General features: G+C 42.3%; 1 protein-coding gene across 1 annotated transcript; it reads right to left on the reverse strand.

The window, feature by feature from the left end:
- Window positions 1–236: 236 nt before the first annotated feature.
- Window positions 237–23,474, reverse strand: LOC138663253 (gastrula zinc finger protein XlCGF66.1-like). Its single transcript, XM_069749426.1, has 6 exons — window positions 22,982–23,474; window positions 22,193–22,342; window positions 21,887–22,063; window positions 21,681–21,804; window positions 17,438–17,528; window positions 237–263 (listed from the first exon to the last, which is right to left on the reverse strand). Exons 2-5 carry the CDS (start codon window positions 22,268–22,270, stop codon window positions 17,524–17,526), a joined length of 384 nt encoding a protein of 127 aa, XP_069605527.1. The 5' UTR covers window positions 22,271–22,342; window positions 22,982–23,474; the 3' UTR covers window positions 237–263; window positions 17,438–17,523.
- Window positions 23,475–23,714: the final 240 nt, after the last annotated feature.

Genomic DNA, 23,714 nt, shown 5'->3' on the forward strand with positions numbered 1-23,714 from the left:
TCCATATTCTAAAAATGAAAATGTCTTCATTGCTTTAGGAGCAGTTTGTTTTTTATTGCTTATTTTGTGACTTTGATTTTCATTAGCACTAGGTAATGAAACAGAAGACAGGACCTGTTCCAAAGGATCAGATGACAGATCTTTGCTGTGAAGGGATGATGGTATAGCTGGAGTAATGGCATTCACTTCAATTGTATCCTGTGAGATCTCAAGATTATCTGATTTAAACATTGAAGATGTCAGCTGTCTCCTGGTACGGTCATCTGCCAAGAATAAAACCAATTATTATTTTAGAATAAAATATCCTTGAATTCTATATTTTTGAACATTTCTACTTAAATGGTCTGTAAAAATGACAAGTTATGCAAAATTATTGAATTATTCACCAAGACAATGACAGTTTACAGTTTACTAGACTGTGCTCAAAACCACATTAAGCATCCATGCTTTTGGCATTACCTTGGCCGGCTCCAGGTTTTTGAGGGCCCCGGGCGAAAGAGTCTCAGTGGGCCCCCCCACTTTAACACATTCCACAATTCATGATGCACAGATACAGCATAGAAATATAGGTATAGTACAATGCCATATTTCACTTCTTAAATGACTGATAGCTATTGTAAATTCTACAATACCATACAGCAGAGAAGTTTTATAGAAGTCATCCCCCTATATGCAAATTTTTATGACCTACTCCCTCTTCCTCAGTTACCAGTAGGCATTTTATTGTTAGCTGAACTTGCTGCAAAGAAAAAACTGCATACATTGAATATGACAATTTTTTTATGGAAAACTTTTTAAAGTAAACATTAGAAAGTATTAACGTAGAACATTTGTAAAAGTTCAAAATGGGTAGCATATAGCACAGCCATGTAGTATATAGCACTGCCACATAATATATAGCACAGCTATAGTATATAGCAGTCACATAGTATATAGCACAGCCACGTAGTATATAGCAGTCATGTAGTATATAGCACAGCTCATGTAGTATATAGCACAGCCACGAAGTATATAGAACAGCCACGAAGTATATAGCACAGCCTCGTAGTATATAACACAGGCAGCCCATGTAGTATATTGCATAGCCAGCCATGTTGTATATTGCATAGCCAGCCATGTTGTATATAGTCTACAGTCCCAGCATCACTCAGATGCCATACTGTAGGTCTGTTTTGTGTCAGACTACAAGTCCCAGGCAAGTTGCATCCCCCCGCAATGCTTTGGGTCGGACCAGGCAGGCAGGAAGACTCACTGCTTCACTTTCACTGTCACGTCACAGTCGTAACTCACGAGTCACGCCATCGCCCCCGACAGTTGTGTACACAGGGTGCACTTGTCACGTGCACTGACTGCTGCTTGCTGCCACGCTGGACGGTGGACCCGGACCCGCCGTATCGCGACAATCCGTGTGTGAGCGAGGATGTAGGATGATGAGCTGGTCCTCACTCTCACCCGGAAGTGACCGCCGGCCCGGAAGTGACTCTTCGTATCCCCATGGTGAGTATTATTGCAGCTGCGCAAAGTCAGTCCTGACTCCCAGAGCTCTGTATGCCGCGCCTCCTGCTTCCGATGATGTCAGCTTCAGCTCCGCCTCCAAGTCCAGGCTGGGAGTTGACTATGTAGTGACAGTCAAGCACACTAGCACAGGGAGGGATTTAGTCCGGCTTCAGGGGGTCCCAGGAGCACATGCTGCGCATCAGTGTCGGCATCAGTGTCTTACCGTTATGGGCCCCCCCTGTCTCGCCAGGGCCCCCGGCACTTGCCCAGGTGCTGACGCCGGCCCTGGGCATTACTATAGTGAGAAGAAACCACTTATTTTATGGCATGTGTATCTCCTGGAGCACTATCTGGGCACTATGTGTTGAGTAATAACTTGGGATATTTGCAATTTTCAAATAGAAGAAAAAAGTGAATGGCACTGAGATTAGGTGTAAAGAGTTACTTACTGGTATGGAGGGGTCCACTCTGAATGATTGGCACATTATGGGAGTGAAGTCACTAGGTGGAGGGTGCCAGGAATAAACACGTAGATAAATCCAAATGAAGAAAAAAAGCAGCAACACTTCCGTTATGTGACGATGAAACCTTAGTCCTTTATTTCCAATATAAATTCATGGACAAGGTAATCAGAGCAGGGACAGTGCAAGTAAAAGGACGACAGCCGTATTTAAAAAAAAAATTTTGTAAAGGAAATTTTTGCAAAAATAATTTTTCGTCTTTTCTTGTGGTTAATATGTATGATCTAGTCAATCAACAAAATTAGATATAGGTTTGAATTGTCGTTTCATTTGTTAATCATGTGTTCTATATGAATTTTTTAGTTTTCTACATGGTATGTTTTAATGATATGCAAATGCTGTCACATGGTCGCTTTTAAAAAGGAAATGACATGCTGCCTGACATATCTGGACCCGTGGAAGCGTGTTTAATGCGAAACGTGTTGTGAATTCTGTTGTCGAACTCCCTCCTGTGGTCGTGAATGGTACTTCGGCGAGTTCTGTCTATGGGCTCCCTCTGGTGGCTTTGAGTGAAGCTGCTGCTTCTGAGGTTCCTTACACAGGTGACGTGGTTTATCCTTTGGTTGGCTGCTCTATTTAACTCCTCTCAGATCGTTACTCCATGCCAGCTGTCAATGTTTTTGCATTCGTTCAGTTCACTCCTGGATCTCTCTGGTGACCTGCCTTCTCCTGCAGAAGCTAAGTTCCTTATAGTCTTATTTTGTTCTCTGTTTTCTTGTCCAACTGGTTTTCATGATTTTGTCTTGCTAGCTGGAAGCTCTGGGATGCAGAGTGGCCCCTCCGCACCGTGAGTCGGTGCGGAGGTCTTTTTTTTGCACACTCTGCGTGGTCTTTGTAGGTTTTTGTGCTGATCGCAAAGTTATCTTTCCTATCCTCTGTCTATTTAGTAAGTCTGGCCTCCCTTTGCTGAAACCTGTTTCATTTCTGCGTTTGTGACTTTCATCTTACTCACAGTCAATATATGTGGGGGGCTTCCTTTACCTTTGGGGAATTTCTCTGAGGCAAGGTAGGCTTTATTTTCTATCTCTAGGGCTAGATAGTTCTTAGGCTGTGACGAGGCACCTTGGTCTGGTCAGGAGCGCTCCACGGCTATTTCTAGTGTGTGTGATAGGATTAGGGCTTGCGGTCAGCAGAGCTCCCACATCCCAGAGCTCGTCCTGTATGAGGTTTAATTATCGGGTCATTCCGGGTGCTCCTAACCACCAGGTCATAACAGAAACGGCCGTCGTCCTTTTACTTGCACTGTCCCTGCTCTGATTATCTTGTCCATGAATTTATATTGGAAATAAAGGACTAAGGTTTCTTCGTCACATAACGGAAGTGTTGCTGCTTTTTTCTTCATTTGGATTTATCTACATGTTTATACCTGGCAAGCACCCTCCACCTAGTAACTTCACTCCCATTATGTGCCAATGATTCAGAGTGGACTCCTCCATACCAGTAAGTAACTCTTTACATCTAATCTCAGTGCCATTCACTTTTTTGTTCTATTTGGACTTCTATGTTTGTTTTTAAGGAAAAGAGCACGAGAGTTTTAGAGTTGCATTATATACTGGTGGTTGTTGATTTGTTGTTTGGGGTATGGATTTTCCCAATACCTCCGATGAGGCACATGGAGTGCAAGATGGTCTGCAAATGGGACATGCAGATGCAAGTAATTTTTTTGTTCATTGCTATAGTAAAGACGAATTGGAAGTTATCAGCACGAAATCGTTGGAATATAAAATACAATTCTTGGCCGAGAAGGAGATAAGAATGTTTTGGACTACTGAATCCCTTAAATCTTATATACAGTAGACTGCAAAAGGGTGCCGCGGGGTTTGAGAATTTATAAAGAACCTTCTCAGTTTCATGATGACCCCGTTTTTGAAAAAGCACGGGAGGCAATTCATCTTGAGTGCTCCCAAAAATTGTTACAGTTAGTAACATCACGGAATGAGCAAGCATACTCATCTATTTGCAGTCAACTTGAAAGAGCGAAAAGCGAGTTATCTTCACGTTGTGGCCAAGTCAAGAATTTCCAGAAAACTTGAAAGGAAATTAATTCTTACACAAATAGAAACAAAACAAAAGAAGAAAGAGAAATTTTTAAGAGATAAACAAGATTTTGATGCAGGGCGGGTGTTCACCTGGAAGCAATTCGGTAACAAAAAACAGACTGTATAATATCAGAGGCGGCAATAAGAAGAATTATAAAAAGAAACCTACCACCGATGGGTGGTTTACTGATTCGGATTCAAGCGCAGCTGAGGATCCTGTGGTATCTGATGTCCCTTCACCCAGTGGTTCATCAGCCCCTTTGGGCGATAAAAGACTAGATGAGGAGGGAGACGCAATAAATCCGCAAAAGAAGCGCAAACAAGTCTCTTGGAAAAAATAAATACTTCTGATGATATGCGCATAGTGAACTTATCTAATAAGATTCTGTCTGCTGACCATATTTCTGTGCTTTCCAAAGGTTTAAATTATTGCATTCCCACATCCTTCGATTTGACTTGAGTTCAAAAATCGGTATGTTTAAAAGTGTGAGAAAATTGCATTTGCATAAAACATGTAGCGGAAAGAATAAAAACTGTCCACAAATGGACACAAGAAATTTAGTCTCCATAGGAACGTTAGGTTTTATGGCATATCCCCCAGTAGACTTGTCTCATTTTGATGATGTAAAAATGCTTACGGATATTTCTTGCTCAGATGATAGTTTGGAGACTGTTCAGACTAATACCATACCTGCTTTTCCTTTCAACGAGGGAGTAAAATCTAATTTCATACCTCCTTGCACACCAGGTAGCACGATTGATCTGTTCCTCGAGTTGGTAATAAAAGACATTGAGGCTCAAGTGTACCCGAATCCTGAAAAAAATTTTTCAGAAAAACAGCACAGGGCTCTGAAAGATATGCAATCATGGGATGATGTCATTTTTCGCAGGGCGGATAAGGGGGGCAATATAGTTATTTTGGAAAAAACATACTATATAGAAGAAGCTTTGTCCCAACTGAATCAAACTAACACCTATATACGGCTGCAAAACAACCCAATTCCTAAATATAAAAACATATTAAGGTCCTTTTTACGAAAAAACGTGGAAAATAGGGTCCTGACAAAAAAAGGAAGGTGAAAAATTATTTCCCCCGTTTCCGTCTATTCCACATTGGTATACGTTACCTAAAATACACAAGTCAATCTCTCAACCACCCGGAAGACCAATTGTATCTGGTTTGAACTCAATCACAGAACCTTTGTCACAATATCTCGACTGGTGTTTAAAACCACTTTTACCACAAATTCCTTCTTTTGTGAGGGATTCTGGTGACTTTCTCAGAGTGTTACGTTCTATTGAGTGGCAACCAAGTTTTGCCGTAACATCAATCGATATAGAAAGTCTCTACACCAGAATACCTCACGATCTGGGAATTATGGCAGTTAAAATTTTTTTTTTTACAGAATTCGCATAAATCATCTGAGTTGTCACCTTCATTTTAGAAGGTTTCGATTTTGTATTAACTCATTATGCGTTCAAATTTCTCAATCAGTGGTATTTATAAGTGGTCAGGACTGCCATGGGCACCGCCCGTCGTTTGCATTTTCGCCAATCTTTTTCTTGCGGCTTTTGAAGAAAAATGTATTACTAGTGAAAAAAAATCCCTTCTTAAAAACACATAAAAGTTACATACGTTATGTGGGCGATATTTTTATCGTCTGGGATGGTAATAAAATGGAGTCTGAGTTCGTTGTATATCTTAATACCGTAAATAACGAAAACATGTGTTTTACATCATGCTTCGGGCAAGATAGTCTAAATTTTTTAGACATTGATATTAGTATTCATGATTGCAGCATTCTAACAAAAGTACACAGAAAACCTACGGCTTTTAATTCGCTGCTGCATTTAGATTCAGCTCTTCCTTATTTTACTAAGAAAAGCCTGCCTTACAGCCAAATGCTTCGTTTATGAAAAATAACGCTGACAGTTGTTTTCAGCAGCAAATGGATGCATTAAAAAAGCGCTTTGTCGATAGAGGTAATCCTTTATCATTGTTAAATTAATCTGAACATCGGGTTAAAAATAAAACGCAAGTGAAACTTTTGAAAAGAAAACCGCGTTCCTTGTCATCTCAGACAGCCACATCTGAGCATAAAAAGTTTTTTAATTTCTGCTTTCAACATAGGCCTTTGGATAAAGCTATACATGCATCAATTCGTAAGAATTGGCATATTTTGGCATCAGACAATGCTCTAAATACATGCAGTAAAATAACTCCCCGGTTTGCTTACAAAAGAACACACAATCTAACAGATATTTTAGTAAAAAATCGTATTTCTCAATCCAATGATAACTGGTTAACTCGGAATGCCCCAAAAGGAAACTTTAAATGTGGGGGCTGCAGTTTTTGCCAGTATCATTTAATAAGGAGTTTCTCACAGATTGGCCCTTTGCAACATAAAACAAAGGATTATATTACTTGCAAGACAAAATATGTTGTTTAGATCATCTTTCGTCCCTGCTCTCTCTTTTACAGTTAGGGCCAGAAATATTTGGACAGTGACACAAGTTTTGTTATTTTAGCTGTTTACAAAAACATGTTCAGAAATACAATTATATATATAATATGGGCTGAAAGTGCACACTCCCAGCTGCAATATGATAGTTTCCACATCCAAATCGGAGAAAGGGTTTAGGAATCATAGCTCTGTAATGCATAGCGTCCTCTTTTTCAAGGGACCAAAAGTAATTGGACAATGGACTCTAAGGGCTGCAATTAACTCTGAAGGCGTCTCCCTCGTTAACCTGTAATCAATGAAGTAGTTAAAAGGTCAGGGGTGGATTCCAGGTGTGTGGTTTTGCATTTGGAAGCTGTTGCTGTGAGCAGACAACATGCGGTCAAAGGAACTCTCAATTGAGGTGAAGCAGAACATCCTGAGGCTGAAAAAAAAGAAAAAATCCATCAGAGAGATAGCAGACATGCTTGGAGTAGCAAAATCAACAGTTGGGTACATTCTGAGAAAAAAGGAATTGACTGGTGAGCTTGGGAACTCAAAAAGGCCTGGGCGTCCACGGATGACAACAGTGGTGGATGATCGCCGCATACTTAATTTGGTGAAGAAGAACCCGTTCACAACATCAACTGAAGTCCAGAACACTCTCAGTGAAGTAGGTGTATCTGTCTCTAAGTCAACAGTAAAGAGAAGACTCCATGACAGTAAATACAAAGGGTTCACATCTAGATGCAAACCATTCATCAATATCAAAAATAGACAGGCCAGAGTTAAATTTGCAGAAAATCGCCTCAAGAAGCCAGCTCAGTTCTGGAAAAGTATTCTATGGACAGATGAGACAAAGATCAACCTGTACCAGAATGATGGGAAGAAGAAAGTTTGGAGAAGAAAGGGAACGGCACATGATCCAAGGCACACCACATCCTCTGTAAAACATGGTGGAGGCAACGTGATGGCATGGGCATGCATGGCTTTCAATGGCACTGGGTCACTTGTGTTTATTGATGACATAAGAGCAGACAAGAGTAGCCGGATGAATTCTGAAGTGTACCGGGATATACTTTCAGCCCAGATTCAGCCAAATGCTGCAAAGTTGATTGGACGGCGCTTCATAGTACAGATGGACAATGACCCCAAGCATACATCCAAAGCTACCCAGGAGTTCATGAGTGCCAAAAAGTGGAACATTCTGCAATGGCCAAGTCAATCTCCAGATCTAAACCCAATTGAGCATGCATTTCACTTGCTCAAATCCAGACTTAAGACGGAAAGACCCACAAACAAGCAAGACCTGAAGGCTGCGGCTGTAAAGGCCTGGCAAAGCATTAAGAAGGAGGAAACCCAGCGTTTGGTGATGTCCATGGGTTCCAGACTTAAGGCAGTGATTGCTTCCAAAGGATTTGCAACAAAATATTGAAAATAAAAATATTTTGTTTGGGTTATGTTTATTTGTCCAATTACTTTTGACCTCCTAAAATGTGGAGTGTTTGTAAAGAAATGTGTACAATTCCTACATTTTCTATCAGATATTTTTGTTCAACCCTTCAAATTAAACGTTACAATCTGCACTTGAATTCTGTTGTAGAGGTTTCATTTCAAATCCAATGTGGTGGCATGCAGAGCCCAACTCGCGAAAATTGTGTCACTGTCCAAATATTTCTGGCCCTAACTGTATATTGGGAAAACTATTAGATCTCTGAATATTAGATTTCGGGAACAGTTCCATTCAGTCTCCACCGGCAAAGGTTCACCTCATTTTATACAGCACGTTCAGACAGCACATGATTCCAATCCCCGCTGCTTGCGGTTCGCGGATTTGGAAGTGGTTAATTTACCACCTTGTGGCGGTGATCACAATAAAATCCTGTTAAAGCATGAGGCAAAATGGATAAATAAAACAAATGTGCAATGTCCTTTGGGACTTAATGAACGTCTGGATTATTCATGCTTTTTGTAAAAAAATTGTAAAAAAAAAAAGTTTTTTGTTTTTTTTTACATTTTTGTAAAATAATTTTTTGCAAAATAATTTTTCATCTTTTCTTGTGGTTAATATGTATGATCTAGTCAATCAACAAAATTAGATATATGTTTGAATTGTCGTGTCATTTGTTAATGATGTGTTCTATATGAACTTTTTAGTTTTCTACTTGGTATGTTTTAATGATATACAAATGCTGTCATATGATCGCTTTTAAAAAGGAAATGACATGCTGCCTGACATATCTGGACCCGTGGAAGCGTGTTTAACGCAAAATGGCCGTCGTCCTTTTACTTTTGCACTGTCCCTGCTCTGATTACCTTGTCCATGAATTTATATTGGAAATAAAGGACTAAGGTTTCTTCGTCACATAACGGAAGTGTTGCTGCTTTTTTCTTCATTTGGATATATTTGCATTTTTTACTTTCCAACATCCACAGCTCGTGCTAATATCTGGAAACTGCCAGTGGAGTCAAAATAGTCACTATTCCTATAGATTAATTTATTGAGGGTTATAATTTACAAAATGGAGTCACTTTAAAGGGATTTCATCTGCTCTGGTTTTCTGCAATTTTGTCATATTAGGGATTCTGCAAATGGTGTGCCCCATCTTCTCTGGGATCTGGTCCTGCAACGTCTTACAGATGGACACCAGGCTGTTGTGAATTCTGCTTTTGGGCTCCCTCCGGTGGTTGTAGGTGGTAATGCAGTTGTCCCTGGGCAGCAGTCCTGGACAGGTGTATCTGCTGATTGCAGTTCTGACTGGGGTATTTAGGTTTGCAGGACTCATTAGTCCTTGCCAGTTGTCAATGTTTCTTGTTAAGTGTTGGATCTCTGTCTGGCTTCTCCTGCTTAGCTGCCAATTCAGCAAAGATAAGTGTCTGTTTCTTTTTCCATGGCGTGTGCTTGTTTTTTGATTGTATTCCTGCTCTGAGTGTATTTGTCTCTGGAGTTGCAGATATACGTTCCACGTCTTTAGTTAGATGGAGGAATTTTTTGTATAATCTGCTGTGGATATTTTTGGAAGGGTTTTAATACTGACCGCACAGAACTCTGTCCTATCCTTTCCTATTTTAGCTAGAGTGGCCTCTTGTGCTAAATCCTGTTTTTCTGCCTGTGTGTGTCTTTCCTCTCCTACTCACAGCCAATATTTGTGGGGGGCTGCCTATCCTTTGGGGTTCTGCTCTGAGGCAAGATGGTCTTCCTTTTTCCATCTATAGGGGTAGTTAGTCCTCCGGCTGTGACGAGGTGTCTAGGTTGTTAGGTACATCCCACGGCTACTTCTAGTTGCGGTGTTAAGATCAGGATTTGCGGTCAGTATAGTTACCACTTACTCCAGTGAAAGTTTTCATGCTGCTCCAAGGTCACCGGACCATAACACCAGGCGCGGCTTACTAATTCTGCAGGCGATGCTGGTAACAGAGGTGGGGTTGGAACCAGAACCTCTTGGCGGTGCAGGCTCCTCCCACCCACTAAGATTAGGGTGCCTGGCATCTGTAGTACCATCCAGTCTGGCAGTATGGGTGTGTGTGCTATCAGCTGCAGTAATCTGCTCCCTGTTTTATCCAATTGGAAAGCACCACACCTTTTTTAATTAGATACATTTGTATTAACCGTAACAAGATTTACAACAGATCACATGTTCATTCATACTCATTTTATGTTTTACAGTAAATTAACCCCCCCGATGGAGACCATATCAGGAGCAAACAATAATTCGTCCAAAGTTGACAATATCAACCAGAGTTCCAGTTTACCATAAGTTGCACTCTATAATACTATGTACTGGTATAACATTAATCCTATCCAACCACGGATGCCATAATTTATGGAAGAAATCCAGCTTGTGTCTCCTGGTGTAAATACTTTTCTCAAGTTGAATTATGTGGTTCGTTTGAGCAATGAATTCGCGTCTGGACGGAGGCTCCTCTCTAACCCAATACTTTGCAATCAGTTTCCTTGCAGCAAACAATCTTGCAATTACAATTTTAGTCGTATCGTCAGTTAATATTTCCTCCACATACCCTAAGATAGTTATCAATGGATCCCTAGGGATAACGCACCCATACACCACTCCAATGAAGTTCAACACTACAATCTAATAGGAGAAAATCTGGGACAATGCCAAAAAATATGCAGTATGTCCGCCTGAGATTGAGAACACCTTGGGCAATCAGATTTGGACTTCAAAAGCACCCCACCTTACTACAGCTTGAAGCATATTGCCGGAATCTGCCAGATACAGCCTTGATCTCCTCTAGTTCAGTCCTCTGTGCTCAGCTCCCGGCTTGTGTATTTGTTTCCTGTTGTGACCCCGGCCTGTTTACTGACTACTCTTATGTCTCCTGAGTTAGTATTTTCACTCGCCTCCTGGTTCTGACACGGTCATCTGTCTGTTCTTCTTCCTATCTTACTCCACAGAACAGCAGGTAACACTGTGCCCCAAGCCTAGGGTCTCTGTGTAAGTCCAAATCCATTTAGAGGTGTTAAAGAAGTTAAAGGGTAATGGGCAAAACTGACTATAGACAATGACACATCTACTGACATTATCAAGCTAAACAATCATCCTCAGGAAAAAAAAAGCCGGATTACTTACCGGTAATGCTCTTTTAATGAGTCCACGACAGCACCCCACATGAGAGAGAGGGATCCGCCCATAGGAACAGGAAACCTACAGAATAAAAGGAGGCGGTCCCCTCTCCTCCTCAGTTTAGTTTGCAGAGTATAAAAAGGGAACCGCAAAAGCTTTAGTATTAATTCTTATTCAGCAACATAAACATTTTAAACTCTATACAACCATTATTTGTGAGCTTAAAAGAAAGAAACTGTGCATAATTAGGGAGGGTAGTGGGTGCTGTCGTGGACTCATTAAAATAGCATTACCGGTAAGTAATCCAGCTTTTTACCCTTCGCCACGACAGCACCCCACATGAGAGATTTTCAGAGAGTCATTATCTGGGTGGGATTACTGTACTAAGGACAGCTCTACCAAAGGTCAGGTCAGAAGATGTAGTTATACCAAGTCTATAATGGTTGTAAAAAGTAGAAGAAGGTGTAGACCAGGTTGGGGCCTTACATATTAAATGGATTGGTACATCTGTTTGTTCTGCCCAGGAGGAAGCCATGGCTCGTGTTGAATGTGTTTTTATACCCACTGGAGGAATCTCGCCCTTTGATGTATAGGCCAAGCATAAAGCTTCTCTGATCCACTGAGATATGGTAGCTCTTGTGACCCCATGTCATTTCTTGTGGCCCTGAAAGGAGACAAACAGAGCCCTACTCTGCCTCCATGTCTGAGGCCTTTCTATATACGTCAGGATGGCTCTTCTGACATCTAAGGTGTGGAACTTATGTTGCTCTGGGGTTATAGGAGAATCAAAAAAGGAAGGGAGAAAAATTTCCTGTGATCTGTGGTAGGTGGATGCCACCTTAGGGAGGTATGAGGGGTCTGGTTTTAGGACTATTCGATCTTGAAATACTAGTAAGAAGGGTGGGTCTACTGATAGGGCCTGGGTGTCGCTAACCCTTCTAGCTGAGGTTAGGGCTACTTTATATGTTAGGACATTTAGAGGTATGGAATCTAGTGGCTCAAATGGGGAGCCGGTTAAGGCCTCCAGTACTAGATTTAAATCCCACGGAGGCAGACGGGGTATATGGACTGGGTTACTACGTTCACAAGACTTTATAAATCTGGAGATCCTCCTATTAGCTGCTACATTGCATCCATATAGGGCTCCTAATGCTGAGACCTGAACTCTTAAGGTATTTACCGACAACCCTAATTCTCTGCCTTTTTGTGAGAACTCTAGAATAGGTGTCACCGGAACTTGCTTAGTGAACGGTACTGTATAAAAATTTAAGAATTTATTCCATACCCTACTATATATTAGGGTGGTACATCTTTTTCTACTTAGTAAAAGGGTGTTTACTAGTTCCACTGAAAACCCCCTTGAACTTAATAGTTGCCTCTCAAATTCCACGCCGTCAAGTGAAGACCTTTCACTTGCGGGTGAAAAAAGGGGCCCTTGAACAGCAGCTCCTTGTCTGATGGAAGACTCCATGGGTCGCATAGACACATGGTCTAAAGACAAGAGAACCATGGTCTTTTTGGCCAAAAGGGTGCAATGAGGATTACTCTTGCTTGTTCCCTTCTGATTTTTCTGATCACTACTGGAATCAGAGACATCGGAGGAAAGGCGTATGCCAGTTTGAACTTCCAAGGATGGTGGAGAGAGTCCAACATGTCTGAATGATCCATGAAGTTCAGGGAAGCGAACCTTTTTACTTGTCTGTTGTCTCTTGTGGCAAACAGATCTATCTGTGGTATACCCCATGTTCTTGTTATCATTTTGAATATGGTTCTGTTTAAGGTCCATTCCCCTTGGCGTAACATGTTTCGACTGAGGTAGTCTGCTTTGATGTTTTCTACACCTCTGATGTGTAGGGCTGTTAGGGATGCGAGATGAATCTCTGCTAGCTGGAAGAGGTCTGCTGCTATGGTCATCAGACTTCCTGACCGTGTACCACCTTGATGGTTCACATATGCCACTGTGGTGGAATTGTCCGAGAAAACCCTTACATGTGCTCCTTGAATCTGTAGAAGAAAATGATTTAAGGCATATTCTACCGCTCTTAACTCTTTCCAATTGGAAGAACATGTTAATTCTGCCTGGTCCCAAGTATCTTGGGCCAGACTATCCTCCATATATGCACCCCACCCCATAGGGCTGGCGTCGGTAATTATCTTAGATGGGTCTATTATCCATGGTACACCCTTTGAAAGGTGCTCCATATCTAGCCACCAGGATAGGGATTCTATGACATCTTTGGAAAGAGTTAGTTTACTTTTCCTGCCAGGATGACTGCTACCCTTAGGTACTGCTGATGTTCAGCATGTATGGGAAGATGATAGACCTAAAAGATGCCTACTATCCCGACCATGACAAATCTAGGGAGCAAAAGTTTGATGGTAGAACTAATGGATTCCATTCCATTTCCTGGGGAACCTCTATGGATCTATGATTCCAGAGCCCTTTGTTTCTCCTGTCCTTTTGGTGATGTTGCTATAAAAGAATCCCAAGGGATTCGATCAAACTTCAATTTTAGACCATATTGTATAATGTCCAGAATCCATTGGCTAGATGTTATTTGTTCCCATTTGGGAAAGAAAAATTTTAATCTGCCACCCACTTCATGGTTAGCGGCATTTGTTACGCTTTGGATTATAGGATCCGCTAAACAAAGCACCTTTTTGTTTTGGATCTTTCGTCTCCCATCGCTCCCTTTGTTCAAACGGTTTGTTTCTGGTAAAGGGGCGTCTTCTGAAGGCTCTCCTGTAAGATGGAAGAGATTGATTAGGGAAGCCTTTCTTTCTTTCTTTCTCACGCTTTATTCAGCAGTTCATCCAACGTTTTCTCAAAAAGGAATTCACCCTGGCAGGGGATCGCACAAAGTTTTGCTTTTGCCTGTGCGTCCCCTTTCCAGTTTTTTCAACCAGAGTGCTCGCCGGGCTGTGTTCACTAAGTATTCAGACCCTTTGCCCAGACACTGATATTTAAGTCACATGCTGTCCATTTCCTTGTGATCCTCCTTGAGATGGTTCTACTCCTTCATTGGAGGCCAGCTGTGTTTAATTAACCCCCGAAGCTAGGTTCACTAAATGCTGAAACTGACCAGCCATTAGGATTCTCCAGGCCATTATGAGTTCATAGACACCAAATATGTCTAGGTTCTTTTTTATCAAAATGGTGGAAAAAAAATCCAAACTTTGTTAAAAAAAAAAAAATTGTGCAATTTTCAGATACTTGTAGCGTCTCATTTTTCGCAATCTCGGGTTGGGTGAGGGCTTACTTTTTGCGCGCCGAGCTGACGTTTTTAATGATGCCATGCTGGTGCAGACATGATCTTTTGATCGCCCGTTACTGCATTTTAATGCAATGTCGTGGCAACCAAAAAAGCATTTGTGGCATTTTGACATTTTTTTCTCGCTACTACGTTTAGCAATCAGGTTAATCCTTTTCTTTTCAGGCAATTCTGAACATGACGATACCAAATATGTGTAGGTTTGATTTTATTTTTATTGTTTTATTTTGAATGGGGCAAAAGGGGGGCGATTTGAACTTTTATATTTTTTACTTTTAAAACATTTTTTTTGGTAAACTTTTGGCATACTTCATTAGCCTCCATAGGAGACTAGAAGCTGCCACAACACGATCGGTTCTGCTACACAGAGGGGATGTTCAGATGGCCTGTGTATAGTGTGTATAACAGATTTATTCACTTGCTGTAAGTGATGACCACTGGGTGGCGCTCACAGGAAGATGGCACTGACAACCATAGAGGTTTCCTGGAGACCTCAGATTGTCATGCCAAAATACCAGCGATCACGTGACGGGGACACCAGTGTGTGTATTTTTGGCACGATTGCCAGAAGCGAAATTTAAATGCCGTTGTCAGAGATTGACAGCGGCATTTAACTGGTTAATAGCCATGGGTGGATCTCGATTCCACCAGCGGCTATTGCGAGCACATGTCAGCTGTTCAAAACAGCTGACATGTCCCCGGAAAGATGTGGGCTCACCGCCGGAGCCCACATCAAAGGGAGGGAGTCATATCAGTGTACTAATACGCCCGATGTCAGTAAGGGGTTAAATTGATAGGACTCGATTTGGAAAGGCACACACGTGTCTATATAAAACCTCATGGCTCACAGTGCATGTCAGACCAAATGAGAATCATGAGGTCAAAGGAACTGGTCAAGGAGCGCAGAGACAGAATTGTGGCAAGGCACAGATCTGGCCAAGGATACAAAAGAATTTCTGCAGTACTCAATATTTCTAAGAGCACAGTGGCCTCCATAATTCTTAAGAGGAAGAAGTTTGGGACCACCAGAAGTCTTCCTAGACCTGGCCGTCCAGCCAAACTGGGAGAATAGCCTTGGTGAGAGAAGTAAAGAAGAATCCCAAGATCAGTGTGGCTGAGCTCCAGAGATGCAGTAGGGAGATGGGAGAAAGACAACCATCACTGCAGCCCTCCACCAGTCGGGCATTTATGGCAGAGTGGCCCGACAGAAGCCTCTCCTCAGTGCAAGTCATATGAAAGCCCGCATAGAGTTTGCTAAAATACACATGAAGGACTCCCAGATTATGAGAAATAAGATTCTCTGGTCTGATGAGACAATATGTGTTTTGAAAACCAGGTACTGCTCATCACCTGCTCAATACAATCCCATCAGTGAAACATGGTGGTGGCAGCATCATGCTATGGGGGTGTTTTTCAGCTGCAGGGACAGGGCAACTGGTTGCAATTGAAGGAAACATGAATGCGGCTAAGTACAGAGATATCCTGGATGAGGATCCCCAAATCCAGGTGTGAAAAACTTGTTGCATCATTCCCAAGAAGACTCATGGCTATACTAGCTCTAAAGGTGCTTCTACTCAATACTGAGCAAAGGGTCTGAATACTTATGACCATGTGATATTTCAGTTTTTCTTTTTTAATAAATCTGCAAAAATTACTACATTTTTGTTTTTTTTCCAGTCAAGATGGGGTGCAGAGTGTACATTAATGAGAAAAAAAATGAACTTTTTTGAATTTACCAAATGGCTGCAATGAAACAGAGTGAAAAATTTAAAGGGGTCTGAATACTTTCCGTACCCACTGTATATTACAGCCATCAGCCACGCACAACTTAGAGATATATCATGGCACAGGTGTACTAATTATTATGTAGTTTATCACAATCCTGTCTGAAGTTAGTCGGTTTTATAAGAAATTGTAAAATCAAGATAAAAGGAAACTCTGCTGTTATTGTACAGAAATTCACACTTGGCCTCACTGCACATTTAATGTTGTCAATTATAAAAGTGAGGTTTGGCCAGAAAGACTGGACCTGGTCTTGTAGGGACCATATGAGCACATTCAGCAGCACAGAAGGGGAGAAGGTAGATACATCCAATATCAGGGATCTAAAAATGACCCAAGTGATCCATAATAGGATGACCAGCCATAGACATAATATTAGGAAAGGTTTAATCTGTCTGTTTAGGCATTTCATTTTAGAATATAAATGAGATCTCACCAGTTTAAGACTCAATATATTAGAACAAATATCAGAACATGTGTCTAATAGGTCCCAGAGACTTGTGAATAGGGAATCCTATTGGATTTTTAAACTATCCACACTTAAACCGGAGGATTTTCCATGTACATATATTTTTCTTTATATGTATTGTATTGTGCATCCAATATGCATTTTACATCTATTTGTATTGTTTTGTATACAAAGAAAGGTTTCGATACAAAAAAACTGCACCATGGGCGCTGGTTAATTAATGAATTAAGCAATTGGATCAGTGACATCGTTCTGGAGGATATAAAACATCCACAATGTATCATCTGTATATGCCTGAGGAAGGAGCTGGTTCACATCGGAAATGGGTAGAATATTAAAATGAAAAGTTTGGGGTTTTTTACGTTCATTTGTTTTGATGCCCAACTTTATGGCTCAGCACTTGGCAGCGCTTTTCAAAGCCCTGATTTTTTCCTTCTTCCCATATCAGGGATTTTGGAAGCCAACAACATCATTACCCTCCATTTTCTCTAAAAGACTCATCATAATATTTTTCTAACTTGTCAGCACATTCTACGTACACTGTCATTTGGCTTTGTAGCTTACAGATCTTACAGATCTGGGCAGGTAATGGTCAGAGTCTTCTAATCTCAGGGGGTAGTTGGATCCTCCAGGTGGTAAGTTCTATAGAAAAGGGCTTTCAATGCCCAAAGTCACTTGGACAGTTTTGGGTGGAGGAGAATGTTGTGGTCTAGAGGCAAAATGGTGATCACACGATTGTGATACGGCCGGACTACACCACCGATAAAGCAGCCACAATCGGAGACTGAGAAGAATCTGTGACTTCTCTGCATTTAGTGGTCACTACTCACCTGGGTAGCCATGTGTAGGAGTCTCCTTTTTACACCGCTCATCACCCCTCACATATGTCTCTGTAGTATTAATATGGGTCAGATCTTCACCCTGAAATAAATATTGTAAAAGTCACCGACAGATGGAGAAGTCACAGCTATGATCAGCTCTAATCCTGCCATCTCCACCGTTCTCATAACACAAGTATAAAACATAATACTGGTATCATAGTTATTAAGGTTGAAGGAAGACTATAAGTCCATCTAGTTCAACCCATAACCTAAACTAACATGCCCTAACATGTTGATCCAGAGGAAGGCAAGAAAAAAAAACCATGTGGCAAAGAGTAAGCTCCACATTGGGGAAAAAAATTCCTTCCCGACTCCACAAACGGCAATCAGACTAGTTCCCTGGATCAACACCCTATCAAGGAATCTAGTATATATAACATGTAACATTATACTTTTCCAGAAAGGCATTCAGTCCCCTGTTAAATTTTAGTAATGAATCACTCATTACAACATCATACGGCAGAGAGTTCCATAGTCTCACTGCTCTTACAGTAAAGAATCCGCGTCGGTTATTATGCTTCAACCTTTTTTCCTCCAAACGCAGAGGATGCCCCCTTGTCCCTGTCTCAGGTCTATGATTAAAAAGATCATCAGAAAGGTCTTTGTACTGTCCCCTCATATATTTATACATTAAAATAAGATCACCCCTCAGTCTTCGTTTTTCCAAACTAAATAGCCCCAAGTGTAATAACCTATCTTGGTATTGCAGACCCCCCAGTCCTCTAATAACCTTGGTCGCTCTTCTCTGCACCTGCTCTAGTTCAGCTATGTCTTTCTTATACACCGGAGACCAGAACTGTACACAGTATTCTAAGTGTGGTCGAACAAGTGACTTGTATAGAGGTAAAATTATGTTCTCCTCATGAGCATCTATGCCTCTTTTAATGCATCCCATTATTTTATTTGCCTTTGTAGCAGCTGCCTGACACTGGCCACTGAATATGAGTTTGTCATCCACCCATACACCCAGGTCTTTTTCATTGACGGTTTTGCCCAGAGTTTTAGAATTAAGCATATAATTATACATCTTATTACTTCTACCCAAGTGCATGACCTTACATTTATCCCCATTAAAGCTCATTTGCCATTTATCAGCCCAAGCTTCTAGTTTACATAAATCATCCTGTAATATAAAATTGTCCTCCTCTGTACTGATTACCCTGCAGAGTTTAGTGTCATCTGCCAATATTGAAATTCTGCTCTGAATGCCCCCTACAAGGTAATTAATAAATATGTTAAAAAGAAGAGGGCCCAATACTGACCCCTGTGGTACCCCACTGCTAACCGCGACCCAGTCCGAGTGTGCTCCATTAATAACCACCCTTTGTTTCCTATCCCTGAGCCAGCTCTCAACCCACTTACACACATTTTCCCCTATCCCCATTATTTTCATTTTATGTATCAACCTTTTGTGTGGCACCGCATCCAAAGCTTTTGAAAAGTCCATATACACTACATCCACTGGGTTCCCTTGGTCCAGTCCGGAACTTTCCTCTTCATAGAAGCTGATCAGATTAGTCTGACATGAACGGTCCTTAGCAAACCCGTGCTGATACTGGGTCATGAGGTTATTCCTCTTCAGAGACTCCAGCATAGCATCCCTTAGAATGCCCTCCAGGATTATACCCACAGTAGAGGTTAAGCTTACTGGCCTACAATTTCCTAGTTCAGATTTTGTCCCCTTTTTGAATATTGGCACCACATTTGCTATACGCCAGTCCTGTGGTACAGACCCTGTTATTATGGAGTCTTTAAAGATTAAAAATAATGGTCTATCAATGACTGTACTTAATTCCTGCTGTACTCGGGGGTGTATCCCATCCGGGCCCGGAGATTTGTCAATTTTAGACGCCGCCGTACTTCCTGCTGGGTTAAGCAGGTGACATTTAATGGGGAATTTTTGTTATCACTGATCATATTGTCTGCCATGGAATTTTCTTGTGTAAATACTGATGAAAAATGTCATTTAGCATATTGGCTTTTTCCTCATCCACCATTTCACCCAGACTATTTTTAAGGGGCCAACACTATCATTTTTTAGTGTTGGATAAAGCAACACTGAGCACAAGACTTTCACAGCCATCTACACATTGTGACCAAGTCACTGGTAAGGTGATAGAGGGGAGATATGTGTCACTGCGCTTAACAGCGTCAGTGATGTGAAACCAGAGCAGCTCATTCACCAGTGGGTCTCAGCCGGGACGGTCGCATCTTGGCACCGTCCAGTTGAAAACTATTTAGCCCCCAGACATAGATTACAGCGTGGGACAGAACGAGGGACAGGTATGGTATATTGTTGTTTTTTTATTTTACTTTTATTATTATAGATCGAGGGCTTCGGTGGAAGTAGACGATGCAGTAACTATGGTTTAATTGAGATTAATAAAGGAATCTGTGTCATTTTTTCAATTAAAGGATTTTATTCTAGCTGTGTCTTTATTTACATACTGTATAACTATAGGATTAGTAATGGATAGGTGTCTTATAGACACTTCTCCATTACTAAGCCATGGGGTTGATGTCACCTGACAATATAAAGGTGACATCAACCCCACAAATATTAACCCCAATTGCCACCGCTACAGGGCAAGTGGGAAGACCCAGGCGAAGCACCAGAATTGGCGCATCTAATAGATGTGCCTTTTCTGGGCAGCTGTGGCCTGCTGTTTTTAGGCTGGAGGCCCCCTAAAGCAATGGCCCCTTACCAGCATGAGAATACCAGCCCACAGCTGTGAGCTTTAGCGAGGTAGGTTGCCAAAAATGCGGAGGACCCAATACCGTTTTTTTTACAATTATTTATTAAAGTATTTAAAAACAAACATAGCATGGGGACCCCATTGTGAGGATATGGCTGCTTACTAAAGACTATAGGACAAATGGACGTATCAAGGTCTCACTCCCATTGTACTCCCAAACCTGGCCCATTGTGTGGTTGGGGATAGTAGACTCAGGGGAGCCATCACCACGGGAGGTCTCACATACAGTCCCAGCTGATGGAATATGCCTTGTTCTGTGAGCTAAAGGAAAATGTTTAAGGGGGCGGGAGAAAAAGACATAGGGTTGAATCAGGCAGTTGCTGGAGGGATTTCGATGGAAGAGGATCCAAGCTGGAATGGATGGTTGATCTATGGAGCTTTGGAGATTGTTGGCTGGAGGGGTATCCATGAGCTACGGTCAGGATATCCATCGTCTGGAGGAACATAGGCTGTAACTGCACACTATACCAGCTGGAGATGCAAAATCTGTGGGCCAACCAAAAGTTGGGAGACAGTGGGCATCGCCTGGTATGGAGCCAGTGGAACTACCGATCTCATATTGGGAACTTGTGGACAGAGGACATTGTATGTTGGCCATCTGCCTGGATTTGTTGTACAACCATGAATGTATGGAATAAAAAAATTAGTTGCATCGTTAACCTGCCTAGGTGATTTTTATAACCCACAACCTCAGATCTTCACATGCTCTACTCTTGATAACCAACCTTGCTGAAGCCGACAGCTGAGGGTTGCGGCCCCCAGCTGTGAGTTTTGCCTCGTTGGTTCAAGAAAATAGGGGGGAACCCACACCGGGATTTTCATTAATTTATTTCATTATATAGCAAGTAGCGGCTGGGGAATACCCCGATCATCCGCTCCTGCTGTCACTGTTAATAGCGGCAGCAAGTGTCGGATGATGGGAGTAAGAGTCCCAAAAGCCCCCAGCTGCTGTCATCGTTCAGACTTTAATATAACTCATCATTCTCTTCAGTTCCTGCCGATCGTCGGCGGAGCAGGGGAGAACGATGAGAGCCGTCTTCAGCACCCGCCACCGCGGAAACAGCGCTTACAGTAGCTCTTCTTCCCCGGCGGCCGTCTGTGTGGTACTGAGGCAGCACACGGATGCCACACGTGTGCCACAAGTATTACACACACGGACACTGATATCTCTGGTATTGATTTTTCTGGGACTGGAAATAAATGGAAGTGTGAAATCGGCCTAAGGGAGATCTCATGACACCTTCTCTCCATCTACCTGATGATCCTGAGGAACATTGGGATCTTCTTGGTTACAGTCCTGTGGAAGAAGAGGATGGGGAGATCTCTCTGGTGTTTCCTCCAGATCTATCCAGTAAGAGGACAACACATACAGGGACTGAATTCATTCTTTACATACAGATAATTATAGGCCGTGTGTATTTAGTCCTGTTTATTACCTGGTGATGTGAGGGGCTGGGGAACCTCCATCATGACGTCCTTGTACTGATCTTTGTGTCCTTCTAAATACTCCCACTCCTCCATGGATAAATAGACAGCGACATCCTGACTCCTTACAGGAACCTGACACATACAATGATACCGTCATCCCCCGATCCCTTCATAGCGTTACTGTATAATGTCCCAGCATTTCCACCAGTGTCACCTCTCCAGTCAGCAGCTCAATCATCTTGTAGGTGAGTTCTAGGATCTTCTGGTCATTGATGTCCTCATGTATCAGGTGAGGTGGAGGCCTCGTGATTGGGTTCAGGGGTCTTCCGCATCCCTCAGACACAGGGTCCTGACAGCGCTCACTAGAGGTCTTCTTCACTACTGTGTAATCCTGGTTATGGAGAGACACATTAATAAACCTAACTACAGACATTTCCAGAGTCCTCACCTCTCCAGTTCTGTCCATCTGTTATTCCCATAGATAAGAATGATGTAATGTGACATCATCAGAATCTCTCACCTCTCCAGTAAGCCGGAAGAGGATCTCTAGGGTGAGGTGTAACATCTTCTCCGCCATCTTGTCTCTGTCCATATCCATCTTTGATGGGTAAATTAGGAAAATTCTCTTATGTAGAAGATCTTCACTGAAAGGATCCGATATTGTAGAGACCTGAATGAGAAGATGAGCCGATGTAACATCATAACAATCCTGTGTAATAATACAATTACTGGAGATAATAAGGGAAACATATGAGATTTATTATTTTACAGTATTTAGTTTCCTTCCTTACATCTACTAATAAAACCTATATATTTAGGCCACAGACAACAAGCAGTTTCTTCCTCGGAGTCGGCAGCTGAATACGTTCCTCATAGACTCATCTTCCATAACGCTAATTCTCGTCTCATTTCCCGACACTGGAATCGGCATTAGCAATACTGCAGGAGATATTCATTACACGTGACAGGAGAAATAACTACTTCATGATGAGGACGACATCTTCATCTTCTACTACGGCTCTAGAAACATATTTGTCCAGAGTCCGTCACTGACTCCATCACCACCGGCCGTCTATATGAAGGTTTCCCGTCTTCCCCGCACTGTAATCTTCTATCACGTCAGATCTCAGGTCTGATTCACACACAGAAGTTTGAGGCTTTTATAATAGATTGTTGGTAAGAACAAGACAGGAGATATATGAGGCCAATGTCTCCATGTACTGGGTTTCTTTTTCTCAGGATATGATGGGTTTTCTTTGGTACTTTCCCCCCAATTAGAAGGGACACCTGTGGATATTGGGGTCTTTACCTGCTACAGTCCTGGTGGGATTTACTCGGTAACGTGGACTTTGGACAAATATCACCATCAATTACCCTCAGACTGAAGGAACATCGCTCCTCTATTCGGATCTATGGATCCAGGATGAAATCCACTGCGGCCCCTGCAAGAAAAGAAGGAGAAAGAGCAGAAGTTGGGGGAGACCACCGTGGCCTGAGATTTCTACGGCTGCTCTGTGCGCACAGGACCTGTGATGAGGTCACAGGAGGGGAGGAGTCAGGGGTCACTTGATCAGGGGTCTCAGTGTATGCAGGACTCTGCTGTGCTGGTTGTCATGGTGCTGGATGAGGGGAAGTTTATGTGTGGGGTCAGGAGGGGTTTACAGTGTGGATGTAGCAGTGTGTACGAGGTGTACGGAGCGGAGCCGTGTGTGTACGAGGTGTACGGAGCGGAGCCGTGTGTGTACGAGGTGTACAGAGCGGAGCCGTGTGAGTACGAGGTGTACAGAGCGGAGCCGTGTGAGTACGAGGTGTACAGAGCGGAGCCGTGTGAGTACGAGGTGTACAGAGCGGAGCCGTGTGAGTACGAGGTGTACAGAGTGGAGCCGTGTGAGTACGAGGTGTACAGAGCGGAGCCGTGTGAGTACGAGGTGTACAGAGCGGAGCCGTGTGAGTACGAGGTGTACAGAGCGGAGCCGTGTGAGTACGAGGTGTACAGAGCGGAGCCGTGTGAGTACGAGGTGTACAGAGCGGAGCCGTGTGAG

The sequence above is a fragment of the Ranitomeya imitator genome, chromosome 2 (genome assembly GCF_032444005.1).
Source record: "Ranitomeya imitator isolate aRanImi1 chromosome 2, aRanImi1.pri, whole genome shotgun sequence".
Classification (NCBI taxonomy): Eukaryota; Metazoa; Chordata; class Amphibia; order Anura; family Dendrobatidae; genus Ranitomeya; species Ranitomeya imitator.

Bases quoted from the DNA above. Each gene is read 5' to 3' on its own strand.
- LOC138663253 (XM_069749426.1), bottom strand. From the start codon at position 22,270: ATGGATATGGACAGAGACAAGATGGCGGAGAAGATGTTACACCTCACC. The intron at 22,064-22,192 runs GTGAGAGATTCT...CTCCATAACCAG, and splicing joins TCTTCCGGCTTACTGGAGAG to GATTACACAGTAGTGAAGAA. The intron at 21,805-21,886 runs GTGACACTGGTG...TGTATGTGTCAG, and splicing joins TTGAGCTGCTGACTGGAGAG to GTTCCTGTAAGGAGTCAGGA.